The 15,789-nt window shown below is 42.1% G+C and overlaps 1 protein-coding gene across 1 annotated transcript in view; it reads left to right on the forward strand.

Annotated features, from left to right (window-relative positions):
- The window catches only part of Zswim5 (zinc finger SWIM-type containing 5), a 110,074-nt gene that overhangs the window by 75,733 nt on the left and 18,552 nt on the right, over positions 1-15,789 (forward strand). The window contains exons 3-5 of the mRNA XM_075945494.1: positions 7,394-7,542; positions 11,283-11,433; positions 14,429-14,608. Coding sequence (XP_075801609.1) covers positions 7,394-7,542; positions 11,283-11,433; positions 14,429-14,608 — 480 coding nt within the window. The remainder of the gene's footprint in view (positions 1-7,393; positions 7,543-11,282; positions 11,434-14,428; positions 14,609-15,789) is intronic.

Consider the following 15,789-nt stretch of genomic DNA (forward strand, 5'->3'; position numbering starts at 1 on the left):
AGAGAAACCCTGTCTGGAAAAAATAAAATAAAATAAACAAATAAAGCAACTCTCTATCTTGTTGCTTTATTGTATTTTACGAGGTTGTAATTTTTCTACTGTTGTAATAATTTAACTTTAATCAATTCATTCTGTCCAAACAGCTGTTATTAACTCTTAGTTTCTTAAAGCAGTTCATTTCCACTCTATAGATATTTGGCTTGAGGTGTTGGTAGCATTCTACTTCTTGACTTGGTTGGTAGTTACAGTGTTAATCACTATGTAATAATTTATAGATTTTTACTATAGATTCTACAGTTTTCATAATTTATATTGTAACATTTGTTTAAGATCTGGGAATGTAGGTCAGTGATAGAGCACTGGCCAGGCATGTGCAAGGACCTGATCCAGTACCTAGAGCTGGAATAAAAATAGAATTTAGTTAATTTTAAAAATAGAACTTTTTTAATTAAAGAAAATACTGAGGCTGGAGAGATGGTTCAGCAGTTAAAAGCACAATTCACTGCAATCACATGGTAGCTCCCAGCCATCTACAGTGAGATCTGATGCCCTCTTCTGGTGTACAGACATACATGCAAATAGAGCACTCATACATCAAAACAAACAAAAAAATACTGTGTGTACACACACTTAAATATGTGCCTGTGTACACAGAGCAAAAGACTAAAAGAGTCGTAATCTATGACTGATAGAATGACAGGTGTTTTATGCTTTGGTCTAGTCCCTATATAAGTATATACTACTTTAATAATTCAAAAGATATTTAAGAAGAAAAGATCTTAGAGCTGGAGAGATGGCTCAGTGGTTAAGAGCACTGGCTGCTCTTCCAGAGGACCTGAGTTCAATTCCCAGCACCCAAATGGTAGCTCACAACCATCTGTAGTGTAGTAAGGTCTTCTGGCCTGCTGGTACACATGCAGACAGAACACTATACATAATAAATAAATCTTTTAAAAAAAGAAGAAGCAGATGTGTCTCACTGTCATGAAAAGCTTTAGGTTGTTAAATATATTTTTAAAAAAGAGAGAGAGAGAAGAAGAAAAGAGCTGGGTACAGTAGCCACACCTGCAGTCCCACTGCTTTGGAGGTAGAAGCCAAAAGAGTCAAGAACTCGGTCATCCTCACTTCACATCAAGTTCAAAGCCAACTTCAGCTACATGAGTCCTGACTCAAGGGAGAGAGACAGAGACAGACAGAGAAAGAAGGGAAGAAAGAACGTCGTTCCTCAGACCTAAAAGCTCCCTCAGGACATGTGTCATAAAGCTTCATGAGAAAAAGCCAGTTCCCGAAATGCTTCACAGAGTGGACTCACCTTTTAGTAATAGTAGACCATCAGAGTTTAAATTAGAGATGGTGTGATGTTTCTTATTTAACTCATTTTACACTTCAGCTGTGGCTTGATTAATAATTATTTATAAAAGATACCCCTTCCATTTTATCTTCTCCTGTCACCCCTAGGAAGAACCCAGACTATCACACTAAAATGTCATTTACCTTCACCTGTTATCAGTACTAGAAGATAAGTCACCTCATTCTCACTCTTTTCAGGAGAAGGCTCAAATATCCAAACCAATAAACTTATATAAGAACATTTGCCGGGCGGTGGTGGCACACGCCTTTAATCCCAGCACTCGGGAGGCAGAGGCAGGCGGATCTCTGTGAGTTCGAGACCAGCCTGGTCTACAGAGCTAGTTCCAGGACAGGCTCCAAAGCCACAGAGAAACCCTGTGCCTCCCGAGTGCTGGGATTAAAGGCGTGCGCCACCATCGCCCGGCGAACATTTTAATTTAACGTAACTTAATTTTCAATCAATAGATTTAGATGGGGAGTTAGAGGAACCTAGTTGAAATGGTTCTGCACACTTCCTTTAAATATTACCCTTTCTCTATCTGACTTTTGAATGAGGACATTTCTTATTTAATCTTTTTTTTTCTCATTTCATTGGATCTCTATATGTTGCTTTGATCTGCTGCTTTGTCCCACTGAACTTCCCAAGGTCAAAGGCTCAGACCCCAGGAGAGAGACAGGCTGAGTGCCGCAAGTTCAGTTTATTTTAGGAAGGGGAAATCCCACCCAGCTGAGAGGAAGCAGCAGCACTGGCCTCAGGGTCTCTCTTGGTGGCTGGAGACTGGTTTAGGTTGTCTTGTCTCACCACAGGGCAGCAGTTGCTGGGCCCTTTGGCAGACCTAGCTTGGCTCGATCTGGAGAAGTTACATTCTGCATGCTCAGATAGCTGGTTTAGTCCAGTTCAAACAAACAAGACCTATTGGCCCCCAGGTCCTTTGTGCCTGGGCAAATATCCCTCTCCCATCTATAGACAGTTTCAACTATTCCCTTGACTTCAGATGTAATCTGTTTATCATGAGCCACAGATTCCTTTTCCCAGTCCAGCACTTGAGTTTTATATATTCTCCTGACTTTTATATCACAGAGACATCCCAAGATCAGTAGATCCAAATGTGAGTTTATAGTCTAAGAAGTTAACTCGTTCTGCTTCTTCACCATCTCAACGATTAGCACTATGCTCTAGACACCAATCCAAACCTGTATTCATCTCTAACATCTTTTCTTTCTACATGCATTCCATTGCACAATCTGTTCATCTTAAATACTTCATGATTTTAGCTCCTATAATTTAATTTTTCTATAATTACAGATGTTGTCACACCATTTGTTTATTTTTGAGACAGGGTCTCACTATGTATCTCTGGCTGACCTTGAACTCATAGATCTGCCTGCCTCTGCCTTCCAAATGCTGGGTTTAAAGGCATGCGCCACTACCACCCACCCACACTATTTCCTTCTTTCTCTTTTCTTTTTTGGAGGGTGGTCTTTGGGGTTTTGGTTTTTGGTTTTTTGAGACAGGGTTTCCTTGTATAGCACTAGCTATCCAGGAACTCACTCTATACTAGGATGGCCTTGAACTCAGAGATCTGCCTGCCTCTGTCTCCCAAGTACTGGAATTAAAGACCTGTGCCACCACAGCCTGGCTCCATTTCTTTTTTTTTTTTTTTTACTTAAAAATTTCCACCTCCTCCCCTTTCCCTCCCCCTCCCCCTCCCCCTCCCTCTCCAGTCCAAAGAGCAGTCAGGGTTCCCTGCCCTGTGGGAAGTCCAAGGTCCCGCCTCCTTCCAGGTCTAGGAAGTGAGCATCCAAACAGTCTGGGACTGATGGAGCGTGTAATCAAACCGGACTCTCTAACACGTGGGACAAGGAGGGCTGACTGAGAAGCCAAGGACAATGGCACTGGGTTTTGATCCTATGGCTCCATTTCTTCTTTAAAATCCTTCATTGGTCGCCTATTATTATTAGGAAAAAGTCCACATTTCTTTAGTCTACAAAACAGTGCACAACTAGCTATTTCCTACATTTTTACATGATATTCCCTGGAGGGAATGTCTTCTTCCCTTCTCCTATTATAGTTGTATTTAATTACAGTGTAGTTTATGACTTCATGCTGTCTTTGAACAAAAAATACACTCAGTATTTCCCTTACTCTGTGCCAGGCAGACTCCCATTCGCTCTTCCAGGGTATTTTTTTAAGCCTATTGCAGCCTCTCTTTCTGCATGAAAGTGTGTGTGTGTGAAGAACTGGGAAAGTAGTTATTGCTAGTATGTACAAGGCTCTGGGTTCAGTAACAGGAAAAACATGCATATGATTATTTGTGTATCCCCCTTTCTCTCCAGCTAGTCCAAAGCCTCCAAAGAGGACAGGGACTATATCAGTTTTGTTTATCACCAAATATTCAGTATTTGACATTAATTCTACTCCATATTAGGCTTTTGATAAATATTAATTTTTGGCTTGCTCTGTTTTGTTTTATTTTGTTTTTGAAATAAGATCTCACTGTATTGCTCAAGCTAGCCAGAATTCTTGAACAAAGGGATCCTCCTTCCCTAGCCTCAAAAGTTGATGGAAGTAGAGGCATGTGTCACTGCATCTGGCTAAATGTTTGTTTAAAAAACGAAACTGTTGGGGTTGGAGAGATGACTCAGTGGTTAAGGGCACTGTCTGCACTCTAAAGGACCCAGGTTCAATTCCCAGAAACCACATGGCAACTCACAACCATCTATAACTGTAGTCCCATGGAGTCTGATGCCTTCTTCAGACATACATGGAGACAATGCACCCATCTACATTAATAAATAAGTAAATCTTTCTTTAAAAACAAATGAAGCTGTCTTATAAAATATTCTGTAGTTCTGGGCATGGTGCTACACACCTGCAATTCCAATACTTGGGAGGCCAAGGAAGGAGGATTCAGAGTTGAAAGCCAACATTGTCTGCATCATGGAATTGAGACCAGTCTTACCAACATAGGAAGACCCCATCACACACACATGCACACACACACCCCTTTGTGGGGCCTATTAGCTTTTTTCAGATGACTATATAGTCTTAACATTCACACCGATTTTCTCTTGTATCTTACCAAAACGTTTTCTTACTCTCTTTTCTTTTATTTTTTTCTTTGTTATAACTACCCAGTAGCAGACCAGAAAACATTTTGGGTGAAATTTGATTGTTAATAACTTTAAAGATTTTCAATGGCCCAGCCCTATCCTAGCAGGTTATTCTGTAGGACATGTACTAGATATTTTGTAATGCCTAATTTCTTCCACAACTGCTATGACCATTTGGATCCAAGGTGCTCTCTGCTTTTCTTCATATCTTCTCCAATTCTGAGAGATGATTGCCTTCCATATTTGCAGCCGGTTGATTAAGGCCAGCTTTCTTTTTAGGGCAGATTCCTAAGTCTGCTTTTTCATCCCCTGTTGATCCAATGCCTCTGCCTTCTGATTGTTATTCTTTCCTCAATCCTTAGACCCAGTCCTTGGCTTTTCCTAGTTTATCTCAGTTCCTTCTCTGCTGAGCTACCGACTTGGTTCCAAAACATCCCAAAAGTATGTCTAAAATAACTGTATTAACAGTCACCAGCACTGTTCTAATAAATGATTTATCTGAATTTAGCTAGGGATTGAAATATGAGCAAGGAGCCAGCAGACATTCAGGGAAGAGGTCTGTGTTAATAACCCCAGCTGTGTTTAGAGTAGTTTTGCTGAGGTAAGCCCAGATACGAAGGGAACTTGAATACAGGTTTATGAAATCATATCACATCTATAGCTCTGTTACGCTTTAGGAAATAGTTTTGTGGTGAAATACAACATAACACATACATGTTTATTTGTTAAGATGTCTCATATGACCTGGGCAGTCCTTAAATTCACTATATAATCAAAGATGGATTTGAACTCCTGATCCTTCTGTTTCTACCTCCTGAGTGCTAGGGACTAGAGATTATGTACCACCATGCCTAGCTAAAAATACAGTTTTATGTTCTAAGAAAGTGTTTTTAGTTTTAAAAATGATATATGTATATTAATACAGATTTGAACTTCACAGAGGAGCAAAGCAAAATAATAAATATCACTTTTCTAGGGGGGGAGGAAACATTATGATTTTTCCTCCTATGTTTTGAAGATGCAGAGGAGAAATAAACTAAGTTTCTCCTACCAAATCCTCAGAATACAGCACAGAAGGCTCTGTGACCAGCCGTGCACACCCTCAGAATACAGCACAGAAGGCTCTGTGACCAACCGTGCACACCCTCAGAATACAGCACAGAAGGCTCTGTGACCAACCATGCACACCCTCAGAATACAGCACAGAAGGCTCTGTGACCAACCGTGCACACCCTCAGAATACAGCACAGAAGGCTCTGTGACCAACCATGCACACCCTCAGAATACAGCACAGAAGGCTCTGTGACCAACCGTGCACATCCTCAGAATACAGCACAGAAGGCTCTGTAACCAGCTGTGCACACCCTCAGAATACAACACAGAAGGCTCTGTGACCAACTGTGCACACCCTCAGAATACAGCACAGAAGGCTCTGTGACCAGCTGTGCACACCCTCAGAATACAGCACAGAAGGCTCTGTGACCAGCTGTGCACACCCTCAGAATATAGCACAGAAGGCCTCTGTGACCAGCTGTGCAGGGTTTACTTTCTCTTCACACCAACCAAGTAGTTCCACAGTAGACACCAACATGTCCTCTAATATAATTCATTTCTGATACTAACTACCTGGAAGGGGGATAAGGCCCACATGTTGAAGGCACAATCTCTGGAACTGTTACTTCTGCCCTACTTCAGATGCTAGTCACATGCCCCAGGTTGCCTTCACTTTTAGCTAGCTGGCAGACTGACTGACCATAAACCGAGGTTCCCACACTCCTTTCCTGATATTCAGTTAATTTGCTGGGGCAGATCACAGAATCGGGGAAACATTTTTCTTACATACGCAGGTTCATTATAATATTACCAAAGGTACAAGTGAAAAATACATAGGGCAAAGCACATCTTACAAGAGGCTGTGCTTCCATACCTTATCCACGTATGCTACTCTGGAGAACCCTCCTCCATGTTCTACTATTTGGGAGCTCTACAAATTCTGTGCTGTTGGGTTTTGTGGAAGTGTCATTACATAATGATTGTTTAAATCGTTGGCCATTGGTGAGCAATTTAACCTTCAGGACTCTATTTCTCCTCATTAGAGGTTGACACGTGAGACTTAATGTCCCAGCTCTCTGCCTGGATGAGCAGTGCCAATCCTGAAGCTGTCTAGCTTGTCTTGACTGTCACCAGCAACTCATTAGCACCCAGAAAGGCACCACTTTGAAAATTCCAAGGACTTTATAGTTGTATGTCATGCCTGGAGAGAGGGCTGAGCAGATCAGAGTACTCATATTTACAGAGTACCTGGGTTTGACCAGCACCCCCATGGCAGCTAACAACCAGATATAACTAGTTCCAGAGGATTTGATGCCCCTTTCTGGCCTCTGCAAGCACTAAATATTTGTGATGCATAGACAGACCTGCAGCCAAAACACCCAAACACATAAAATGAAAATCTTTTTTTAAAAAATAGTTGTATGCTATGAAATAAAGAACAGAGGCCACAAGTATATTTAATAATAGCAGGTTTGTATCTCTCTCTCTAACTCTCTTTCCTCTTTTCCTTTTCTTTCTTTTGGGTTTTGTTTTGTTCTTCAAGACAGGGTTTCTCTGTGTAGTCCTGGCTATCCTGGAATGTGCTCTGTAGACTAGACATCCAGTCCATCTGCCTCTGCCTCCCAAGTTCTGGGACTAAAGGCATGTGCCGCCACCACCCACTGGAATATTTTATTCCAGCCTTTTCAGTGGTCCTAGACCTTAGAAGGCCACAACTGTGACTCGTGTGAACCTAAAACTAGCGTGGATCTTACATTTCTGATGTCCCACACAGTTGCCAAAGCACTATCTCGTCTGTATGTTCACATGTGCCTCCCCGCTGAGTGTGTGCCATGGGGATCCAGAGCACTCATCACACCGTTCCTGTTCCTCACAGGTGCGCCTGACCCCACGGCTGGGGCCAGTATCGATGACGAGAACTGCTGGCACTTGGATGAAGAACAGGTGAAAGAACAAGTGAAGCTTTTTCTCTCCCAGGGGGGTTACTATGGCTCTGGAAAGCAGCTCAATTCAATGTTTTCCAAGGTAAGAAACAAAAAAGTAAACCCGGCTTACCACACTTCTGCCTTCTGGTGTACCTAGCTTACTTTACCTAGCTGTACTGAGTACTTAAAACCTAGCAGGAGAGGATAAGCAAAACCCTCATGAGCAGGCTAGTCCATCGCACCCAACTACCTCCCTCTGGTAGTCTGTCTTTCTGCTGTACTCTCTGAAATGAGCTGGAGAACTCTCTGCTGTGCACCCAAAGCTGCCCGATGAAGCTCCAAAGACTAGCGTTTCAACAGTGTTCCAGAACAGACTGTTTTGAAACTTGAGGCACTCGTGCCAGACAGGCTGGGTTGGTTTTGTTGTAGTTTTCTCCCTCTCTCTCCTCGTTAGCACCTTTACTGGGATATAATATATATACTATATGGTTTACGCATATAGTCAGTACAAATTTGGTTGGAGATGCAGGTCAGCAGTAGCATGTACCAGACTTGTGTACAGTTCAGTGGGTTTTTTGTGGGGTTGGTATAGTCACAGATAGAATAGAGCCATCACCACAATTAACATTCTCATCACCTCAGAAAGAAACTTCATGCATTTACCAGAAGTGAGCTGCTTCAGAAATCGGGTATTTATCTTTCCACAACATCAAATCTATGGAAAAACAATAAATTCACAAGTGATGTCAATTTTGTTGGTTTTGATTTACCCACTAGTCCTGATTTCACATTAGAGTTGCAGGGTTTCTTTAATTCAAAATTTCTTTGGGGGGGGGGGTCTTATGACGACATGAATGTAGTGCTCAGGGTATAACTATATGAAATCAGTTCTGTTTTCCCCCTCTTCCTTGGTTCCAGGGATTGAACTCAGTCACCAGGCTTAAGGGCCAAGTATCTTTATGTGCTAAGCCATCTGGCTGACCCCACAGTTTATTTTATTCCAACCTTAATTACTGATATTAATTTTAAGATCACATTATATATCATCCCAGTGTTATACACATACACACTCTATCACCTATCTGCTTATCTATCATCTACCTATATATTATGTATATATGTATGTATGCATTCATGCATGCTTCTGCTGGGAGAAGCAGATGCTCTAACTCTTTAGGGGTTGCTACAAAAAGATTGAGCTACAGATGTCAGTGAGGCCTCTCTGAAGTCAAGACGAGAGAACAGACACGTGCAAAGAGAGTCACCCAAGGGGGTCAGAAAAATATTAACATAAGGGGATGGAAAGATGGTTCAGTTTGTAAACTGCACCTGCAGTCAGTCCCCTGCAATGCTGGTAAAACAGAAGATGAAATGCTGAAACTCTGGAGTTCATTGGCCAGCTTAGCCTACTTAGCAGAGTTGCTGGCTATCTCAAACAGATGAAGTGCACCTAAGGAACAACACTCAAGGTCATCCTCTAACTTCCACACAAACACACACACAGACACACACATGTGCATGTACATGTACACATATGTGAAGATATTGACATGAAAGCCCAGTCACAGAACTGTTCTGAGTTGCAGAGCAGGTTCCAACTGGTTCAAGATGAAGAGCCAGATTGGAAGAAAAGAAGTCGAAGCAGACACTGTCAAGCAGAGGGACCATGCTGACTGAAGTCCCAGAGACAGTCCAGACTCTCACCTACCAATTACTTTGTGTCAGTTGGTTCGCTGAGAAGTTGACAGGTGCCTCTCTACCCCATTGTTAAATGTCCCTTTTATTTATTTTTATTCATCTATTTATTGTACATCCTGGCTACAGCCTCCCCCTCCTATTTTCCCCTCCCAGTCCCTCTCTCCCATTTCCCCTCCCATCCTCCAATCTCCTCCTCTTCTGTCTCCATCCAGAAAAGGGCAAGTCTCCTATGAGTATCAATAAAACATGGCATATCAAGTTGCAGTAAGACTAAGTACCTCCCCATGTATTAAGTCTGAGCAAGGCGACCCAGTATGAGGAGTAGGGTCCCAAAAGCCAGTAAAAGATTCAGAGATAGCCCCTGTTCTCACTGTTAGGAGTCCCATAAGAGGACCAAACTACACAACTGTAACATATATGCAGAGTGCCTAGATCAATCTCATGTAGACTCCTTGGTTGTTGGTTCAGTCTCTGTGAGCCCCTATGAGCCCAGGTTAGTTGGTTGTGTGAGCCTTCCCATGGTGTCCTTGACCCCTCTGGCTTCTACACTCCTTTCTCCTCCTCCTCCAAAGGATTCCTGAACTCTGCCTAATGCTTGACTGTGAGTTTCTACGTCTGCCTCCATCAGTTGCTGGATGAAACCTCTCCAATGACAACTGGGCCAGACACCAATCTGGTCACAGGACACGACCAGTTCAGCTATTTATCCACTATTACTAGGAGTCTAAGCCGGGGTCCTCCCCATAGACTCCTGGGAGATTCCCCTGGACCAGGCTGCTGGCCAACCCCAAAATGCCCCCCTCTCCCAACAGTCTCCCTCAACACTCAACCCCTCTTTATCCCCAAACCTGATCGATCATGTTCTCAACCCACCTGCCCTCCGTCTACTAATGAAATCTCTTCTATTTTCCCTTCCCAGGGAGATCTGTGTTCCACTTTTGAATGCTGCTTATTACCTAGTCTCTGGGTCTGTGGACTGTAGCACAGTTATCTTTATTTTACAGCTAGTATCCACTATGAGTGAGTACACTCCTTGTTTGTCTTTATCAGTCTGTGCTACCTCACTCAGGGTGATTTTTTTTCCTAGTCCATCCATTTACCTTCAAATTTCCCAGTATCCTTGTTTTTCACAGCTGAGTAATACTCTATTATGTAAATGTACCATTCCTCAGCAGAGGGGATGTCCTTCCTTTTATATGACCAGGTAAGGAGACTGCATCATCTGTTGGTCTATGTTCAATAAGTTCACAAACCTGCTTTTTTTTGACATGGTTTTGATGCATTTCATGTGTTCTTGATTTGATTTGATAAGTTCATAGTGATAATATTTTTCATGAGTTGTGCTAGGCAGATGGTAGTTATTTACCTGCACAAGCAAGAGGGGGAGCTCTTCTGCATTAGCATTTGAACTTTAGCGAGAATCAAACGCTGTTTTATAAATGGAGCTAGTCAGGGCAACGCACAGCCTAAAGGTCATGTTTGACTTAGCACAGAGTAACTGGAGCAGATAACAGCTCATCTCACACTAACACTCTCTCTTATCCTCCATATTTGCCTACTCAGTAACCTCTTGTCTACTTTCTGTGTCTATAACCATCTCTATTCTGGACTTTCAAATAATAAAAATGTGTGTGTGTGTGTTTGTGTGTGTGTGTGTGTGTGTGTGACTTCTTTCACTTCTAAGCCTGCTTATTTAAAGGTTCATCTTTATAGTTAAGTAATAATCTGTTTTATTTACCCTTTGTCTGTTCATAGACACTTGGATTGCTTCCACTTTTTGGCTACTCTGAAAAACGGTTGCTATTAACATTCTTGTACAAGTTCTACAGAGATGATTCTTCAAGGTTGCTGCCTCATTTTATAGTCCCACCAACAGTATGTGGGTTTTGATTTCTTTACATCCAGGCCAATACTGTTGTTATCTTTTTATTCCAGCTGTCCTGGTGTGTTTAAAGAGGTCTCTCATTATATATAACAGGCTTTCTTGATACATGTAGGAATTTCACTTGCAGAGTTGAAAGGCTTTCTTTCTGTCTCTTACACTATGCAACTACATCATCTTCTCAACCTGTTCTGCATCCCTCGCCTTCTCTCTTGCTGTGCTCTGCAGTTACCAATTACTTGCCCCTCCTTATATGTCAGGTCCGAGAGATGCTTCGTATGAGAGATTCCAATGGAGCCAGGATGCTGACACTTATAACTGAGCAGTTCATGGCTGATCCCCGCCTCACACTCTGGAGGCAGCAAGGAACAAGCATGACAGACAAGTGCAGGCAGCTCTGGGATGAGCTGGGTAAGTCCCTATCCCTCACAAGTCCTGTATCCTATCAGTCTACCCTCTGAGATCTCCCTTAGAGAGCATTTGCTGTGAGTTTTGTGTGGGTCTTGCTATTCTCACTCAGGAACATTTCAGGTTCAGCAGTCGCTTCCTGTTCTCACTGTGCTTTCCTGTTAAGGATTCTATTTCATGTTACCCACAGAGGAGCCATCACTGAAAGAACCCTCTTCACTCGGCTTCAGTTGCATGGGATGACCTGGCTGTCCAAATCCTTAACTCAGGTTCTGAGGACATAGCTCAGCTAATAGAATGCTCTCCTAGCATGTATGAGACCCAAAGTTCAACCAGCACTGCATAAAGCAGGCGTGCTGGCACACACCTGTAGTCTCAGCACCTGGCAGGAGTTCAGGATCAGCCTAGCTCCTTGGTGAACACCAACACCACAACGAACCCTTAGCCCCACTTTTGTTGCTTTCTCCAAGCCTGCTCTCTGGGGTATGCCTAGCCAGACCACTCAGGTGTGAGGAGCTCTCTTTTTCTCTACTCATTAAGAGCTTCATGGAGAACCAGGCATTTTAGTCCCTAAACTAGTCTCTGTACTTTATGGCCATTCTGGTCTACATATAAAGTTCTAGCCCAGTCAGGACTGTAAGATCAGAACTTGTCTCAAAAAGTAAAAAATAAATATAAACAAGCATAGTTTAAAATTCCTTTAAAAAATAAGAGTTGAGGGCTGGAGGGATGGCTCAACGGTTAAGAGCACTGACTGTTCTTCCAGAGATCCTGAGTTCAACTCCTAGCAACCACATGGTGGCTCACAACCATCTGTAATGAGATCTGGTGCCCTCTTCTGGCCTGTAGGCATGCATGTAGACAGAAAATTGTATAATAAATAACTAAGTCTTTAAAAAAAAATAAGAGTTGAGCCACTATAAGTAAACTTTCATGAGGCTAGGTGCCCTTTGAAACATTCCTATTTAAGAAAAACATTCTGTTTTACTTTAGAGGCTATGAAGTCTAGGGCTGGAGACAGGGGTTAAGAACATGTATTATTTTTGTGAGGACCGAGTTCAGTTTTCAACACCCATGTTAAGCAGCTCATAACTGCCTATGACTCCAGCTCCGAGGGGATGGATGCCTCTAACCTCACACACAAACACAGACATATGCACATGCATGCATAAGCAAATAATAATAAAACTATCTTTTAGGAAAAGGCTGTGAAATTCCCATCCATGATTAAATTAAGAAGCATTAAGTAACTGGGTATGGTAGCTCTAATTCCAGCATGTGGAAGCATAAATCAGAGGGAGGTGAGTTCAAGGTCAACTAGTCTGAGCAATTTAATTTAGCAAGACACTGCTGGGGGAAAGTTACTTCATTTCTGCTTATTGCTAACTGGAGACTGAGAAAATACCTGGCACAGCAGTATAGCCAATCCTGACCTGAGAATAACAGGTCTTTCCTTGGAAAGGAGAGCGAAGTGTTCAAAGAAATAGTACCCAAGGTTCTTTGGAATATATGATGTTCTCCACAGTGACAGAAAAGAACTGAAAAAAAAAAGTAGTGTTTTAAGGCATCACTAATTCGATCAGCAGTTCTAAAATCCAAGTCCAAAATAAATCATTTTTCTTTGAAAAAAGAAATACCAAGGGGCTGGAGAGATGGCTCAGAGGTTAAGAGCATTGCCTGCTCTTCCAAAGGTCCTGAGTTCAATTCCCAGCAACCACATGGTGGCTCACAACCATCTGTAATGGGGTCTTGTGCCCTCTTCTGGCCTTCAGGCATACACACAGACAGAACACTGTATACATAATAAATAAATAAATATTTTTAAAAAAAGAAATACTAAGATTTGTTCTGTAATAATATATCAGACTAGATCTTTTATAAATTTTATTTCATGTAATTCTCCTACTATCCTAATAAAATAGGTTTTTATGGTCTTAGTTTAATAATTGAGGAACTTAGAGGCCAAAAAATTCAACTACCCAAAATATGGAACTTTTCTGAACACCCCTCTTCCAACCTTGACCTTGTGTTAAGTGTCTTTTTCTATGTGCTATTATACTCTGAATACATCGTGTGTGTGTGTGTGTGTGTGTGTGTGTGTGTGTGTGTGTGCGCGCGCACAAGTGTGTATGGCATACATGAAAAGGCCAGAGGACAACCTGTTGGTCCTTAGGCACCTTCCACTTATTTGAGGTAGGGTCTCTCATTGGTCTGGAACTTTGTCACACAGGCCAGTCTAGCTGAGTTTCAAGCTTCCGGAGATCCTCCTGTCTCCATCTCTAATCTCACTATGGCAATACATGGATTTCAGGTACATGCCACTGCATCTAGCTTTTATGTGGGCCCTGGAGATCTGAACATTTGGAAGGCAAGCACTCTAACCACTGAGTTACCTCCCCAGCCCTATACCCTGAACATATCTTAATTTAGCACATTATATTCACATGGCATTATGCTTATTTATCCATCTCTCCTACCAGACAGCTCCTAAAGACAGGGTCTATTCACCTGTTGTTGGGCTACTTTTACATTGCTGTGGCCCACTATCAGATAAAAACTAAAGACTCATTTGGCTTAGAGTTTCCCAAGTTTTAGTCCCTCAGCTAATTCTGAAAATCTTAGTAACTATATTCATATTTATATCTAATATATGTGTGTGTATGTATGTATTTTTGACATGTATGAGAAAGAAGGAACTGATGGGTTATTTGCTTTTTTTTTTTTTTTTTTTTTTTGGTTTTTCGAGACAGAGTTTCTCTGTGGTTTTTGGAGCCTGTCCTGGAACTAGCTCTTGTAGACCAGGCTGGTCTCGAACTCACAGAGATCCACCTGCCTCTGCCTCCAAAGTGCTGGGATTAAAGGCGAGCGCCACCACCGCCCAGCTGGGTTATTTGCTTTTTGCTTTGAGAGCATTTGGGCTGTTTGGATGCCAAGGACTGAAGCACAGGCATGCGTGTTACTCCCAGATACTAAGAATGTAGACTGCTCTGTTTTTTAGGGGCCTTATGGGTATGCATTATTTTAAACCCACACTGCAAACTGGAAGAAAAATCCTGTTGGCTACAGCAACTACAGAAGTGGAACGACCTGGATATCTGTCCCCTGGAAGATGGAAATTATGGGCATGAACTGCCCAACATTACCAATGCACTTTCCCAGAGTGCCAGCCACAGCCCAGGTGAGCCAAGTACCTTTGTGTTTAGAACTTCTAAAGCTGGAGGACAAAACACCAGAGCAATGGTGACCAGGCAGCTGCCTTCTTCTTCCTCCTCCTCCTTCTTTTCTTGTTTTTTTTTCTATCAAAATTATCATCTTAAATAAGAAAAACTTTTCTTTTTATTCATCTCAACATACTAAATCTTAAATAAGTGTAAGTGTTTGTCTTCAACCTGAGGCTGTTATCTTTTTCCACATTAAGGGTGTCTGCGATGCCCAGCGTGAAGTCCTCATGCTCTCTGCCTGACTCTCCTCTAACCTGCAGGAGCTCTGTGTTCAGTTTGGGTTGGTTTGTATAGTTCAGAAACCTGCTTTAAAAGAGAGACAGAAGCCTACTGAAAGCTAAACAAAAGTTGTAAAGATTGTCCTAAGGCCAGTGATATGTCTCAGTCCTGAATTCCCGGCATCCTGGAGGTAGAGGCAAGTGGACAGATCTCTGTGTGAAGTGTCCTTACCAGTCCTTTCTTACTCTTGTTTCTCCCTGTTTTCCTCAAATTTTTATAAAGCCTGATCTACGGAGTGAGTTCCCGGACAGCCAGGGCTACACAGAGAAACCCTGTCTCAAAAACCAAAAAACAAATACATTTTCCCAAGTTATTAACAAGATTCCTGCCCCATTTTAAGGCAAACTAGTAAAGTAGTATTACTTACTATGTATACAAGATTCCTGCCCCATTTTAAGGCAAACTAGTAAAGTAGTATTACTTACTATGTATACCCTGTCTTTTGAGCCCACTGTTCTATGGGTGTAACTTAATAGCAAACATCTACATCCACATTATTCCTTCTAAATCAGGTCTTTTAATGCTGACCACTTGTTTATCAAGTCTTATTGGTAGGTCATTTGGTCAGATCTTACATATGTTCTCTTTTCTTAAGTAATAGCTGTCGGCATTTTTCAGCCTCACGGTAGAAATCACTTAAGTAATTGTTTTTGTTTGGCCATCATCTACTGTACTGTAATTAGTTGCCAGTGTACTTAAGATAACTAAGTTAAATGAGCCATGAAGAAACTATAATCTTAGCCGGGCAGTGGTATCGCACACCTGTAATCCCAGCACTTGGGAGGCAGAGACAGGCGGATCTCTGTGAGTTCGAGGCCAGCCTGGTCTACCAAGGGAGTTCCAGGACAGGCTCCAAAGC

Source organism: Microtus pennsylvanicus, chromosome 13 (genome assembly GCF_037038515.1).
Source record: "Microtus pennsylvanicus isolate mMicPen1 chromosome 13, mMicPen1.hap1, whole genome shotgun sequence".
NCBI classification, from domain to species: Eukaryota; Metazoa; Chordata; class Mammalia; order Rodentia; family Cricetidae; genus Microtus; species Microtus pennsylvanicus.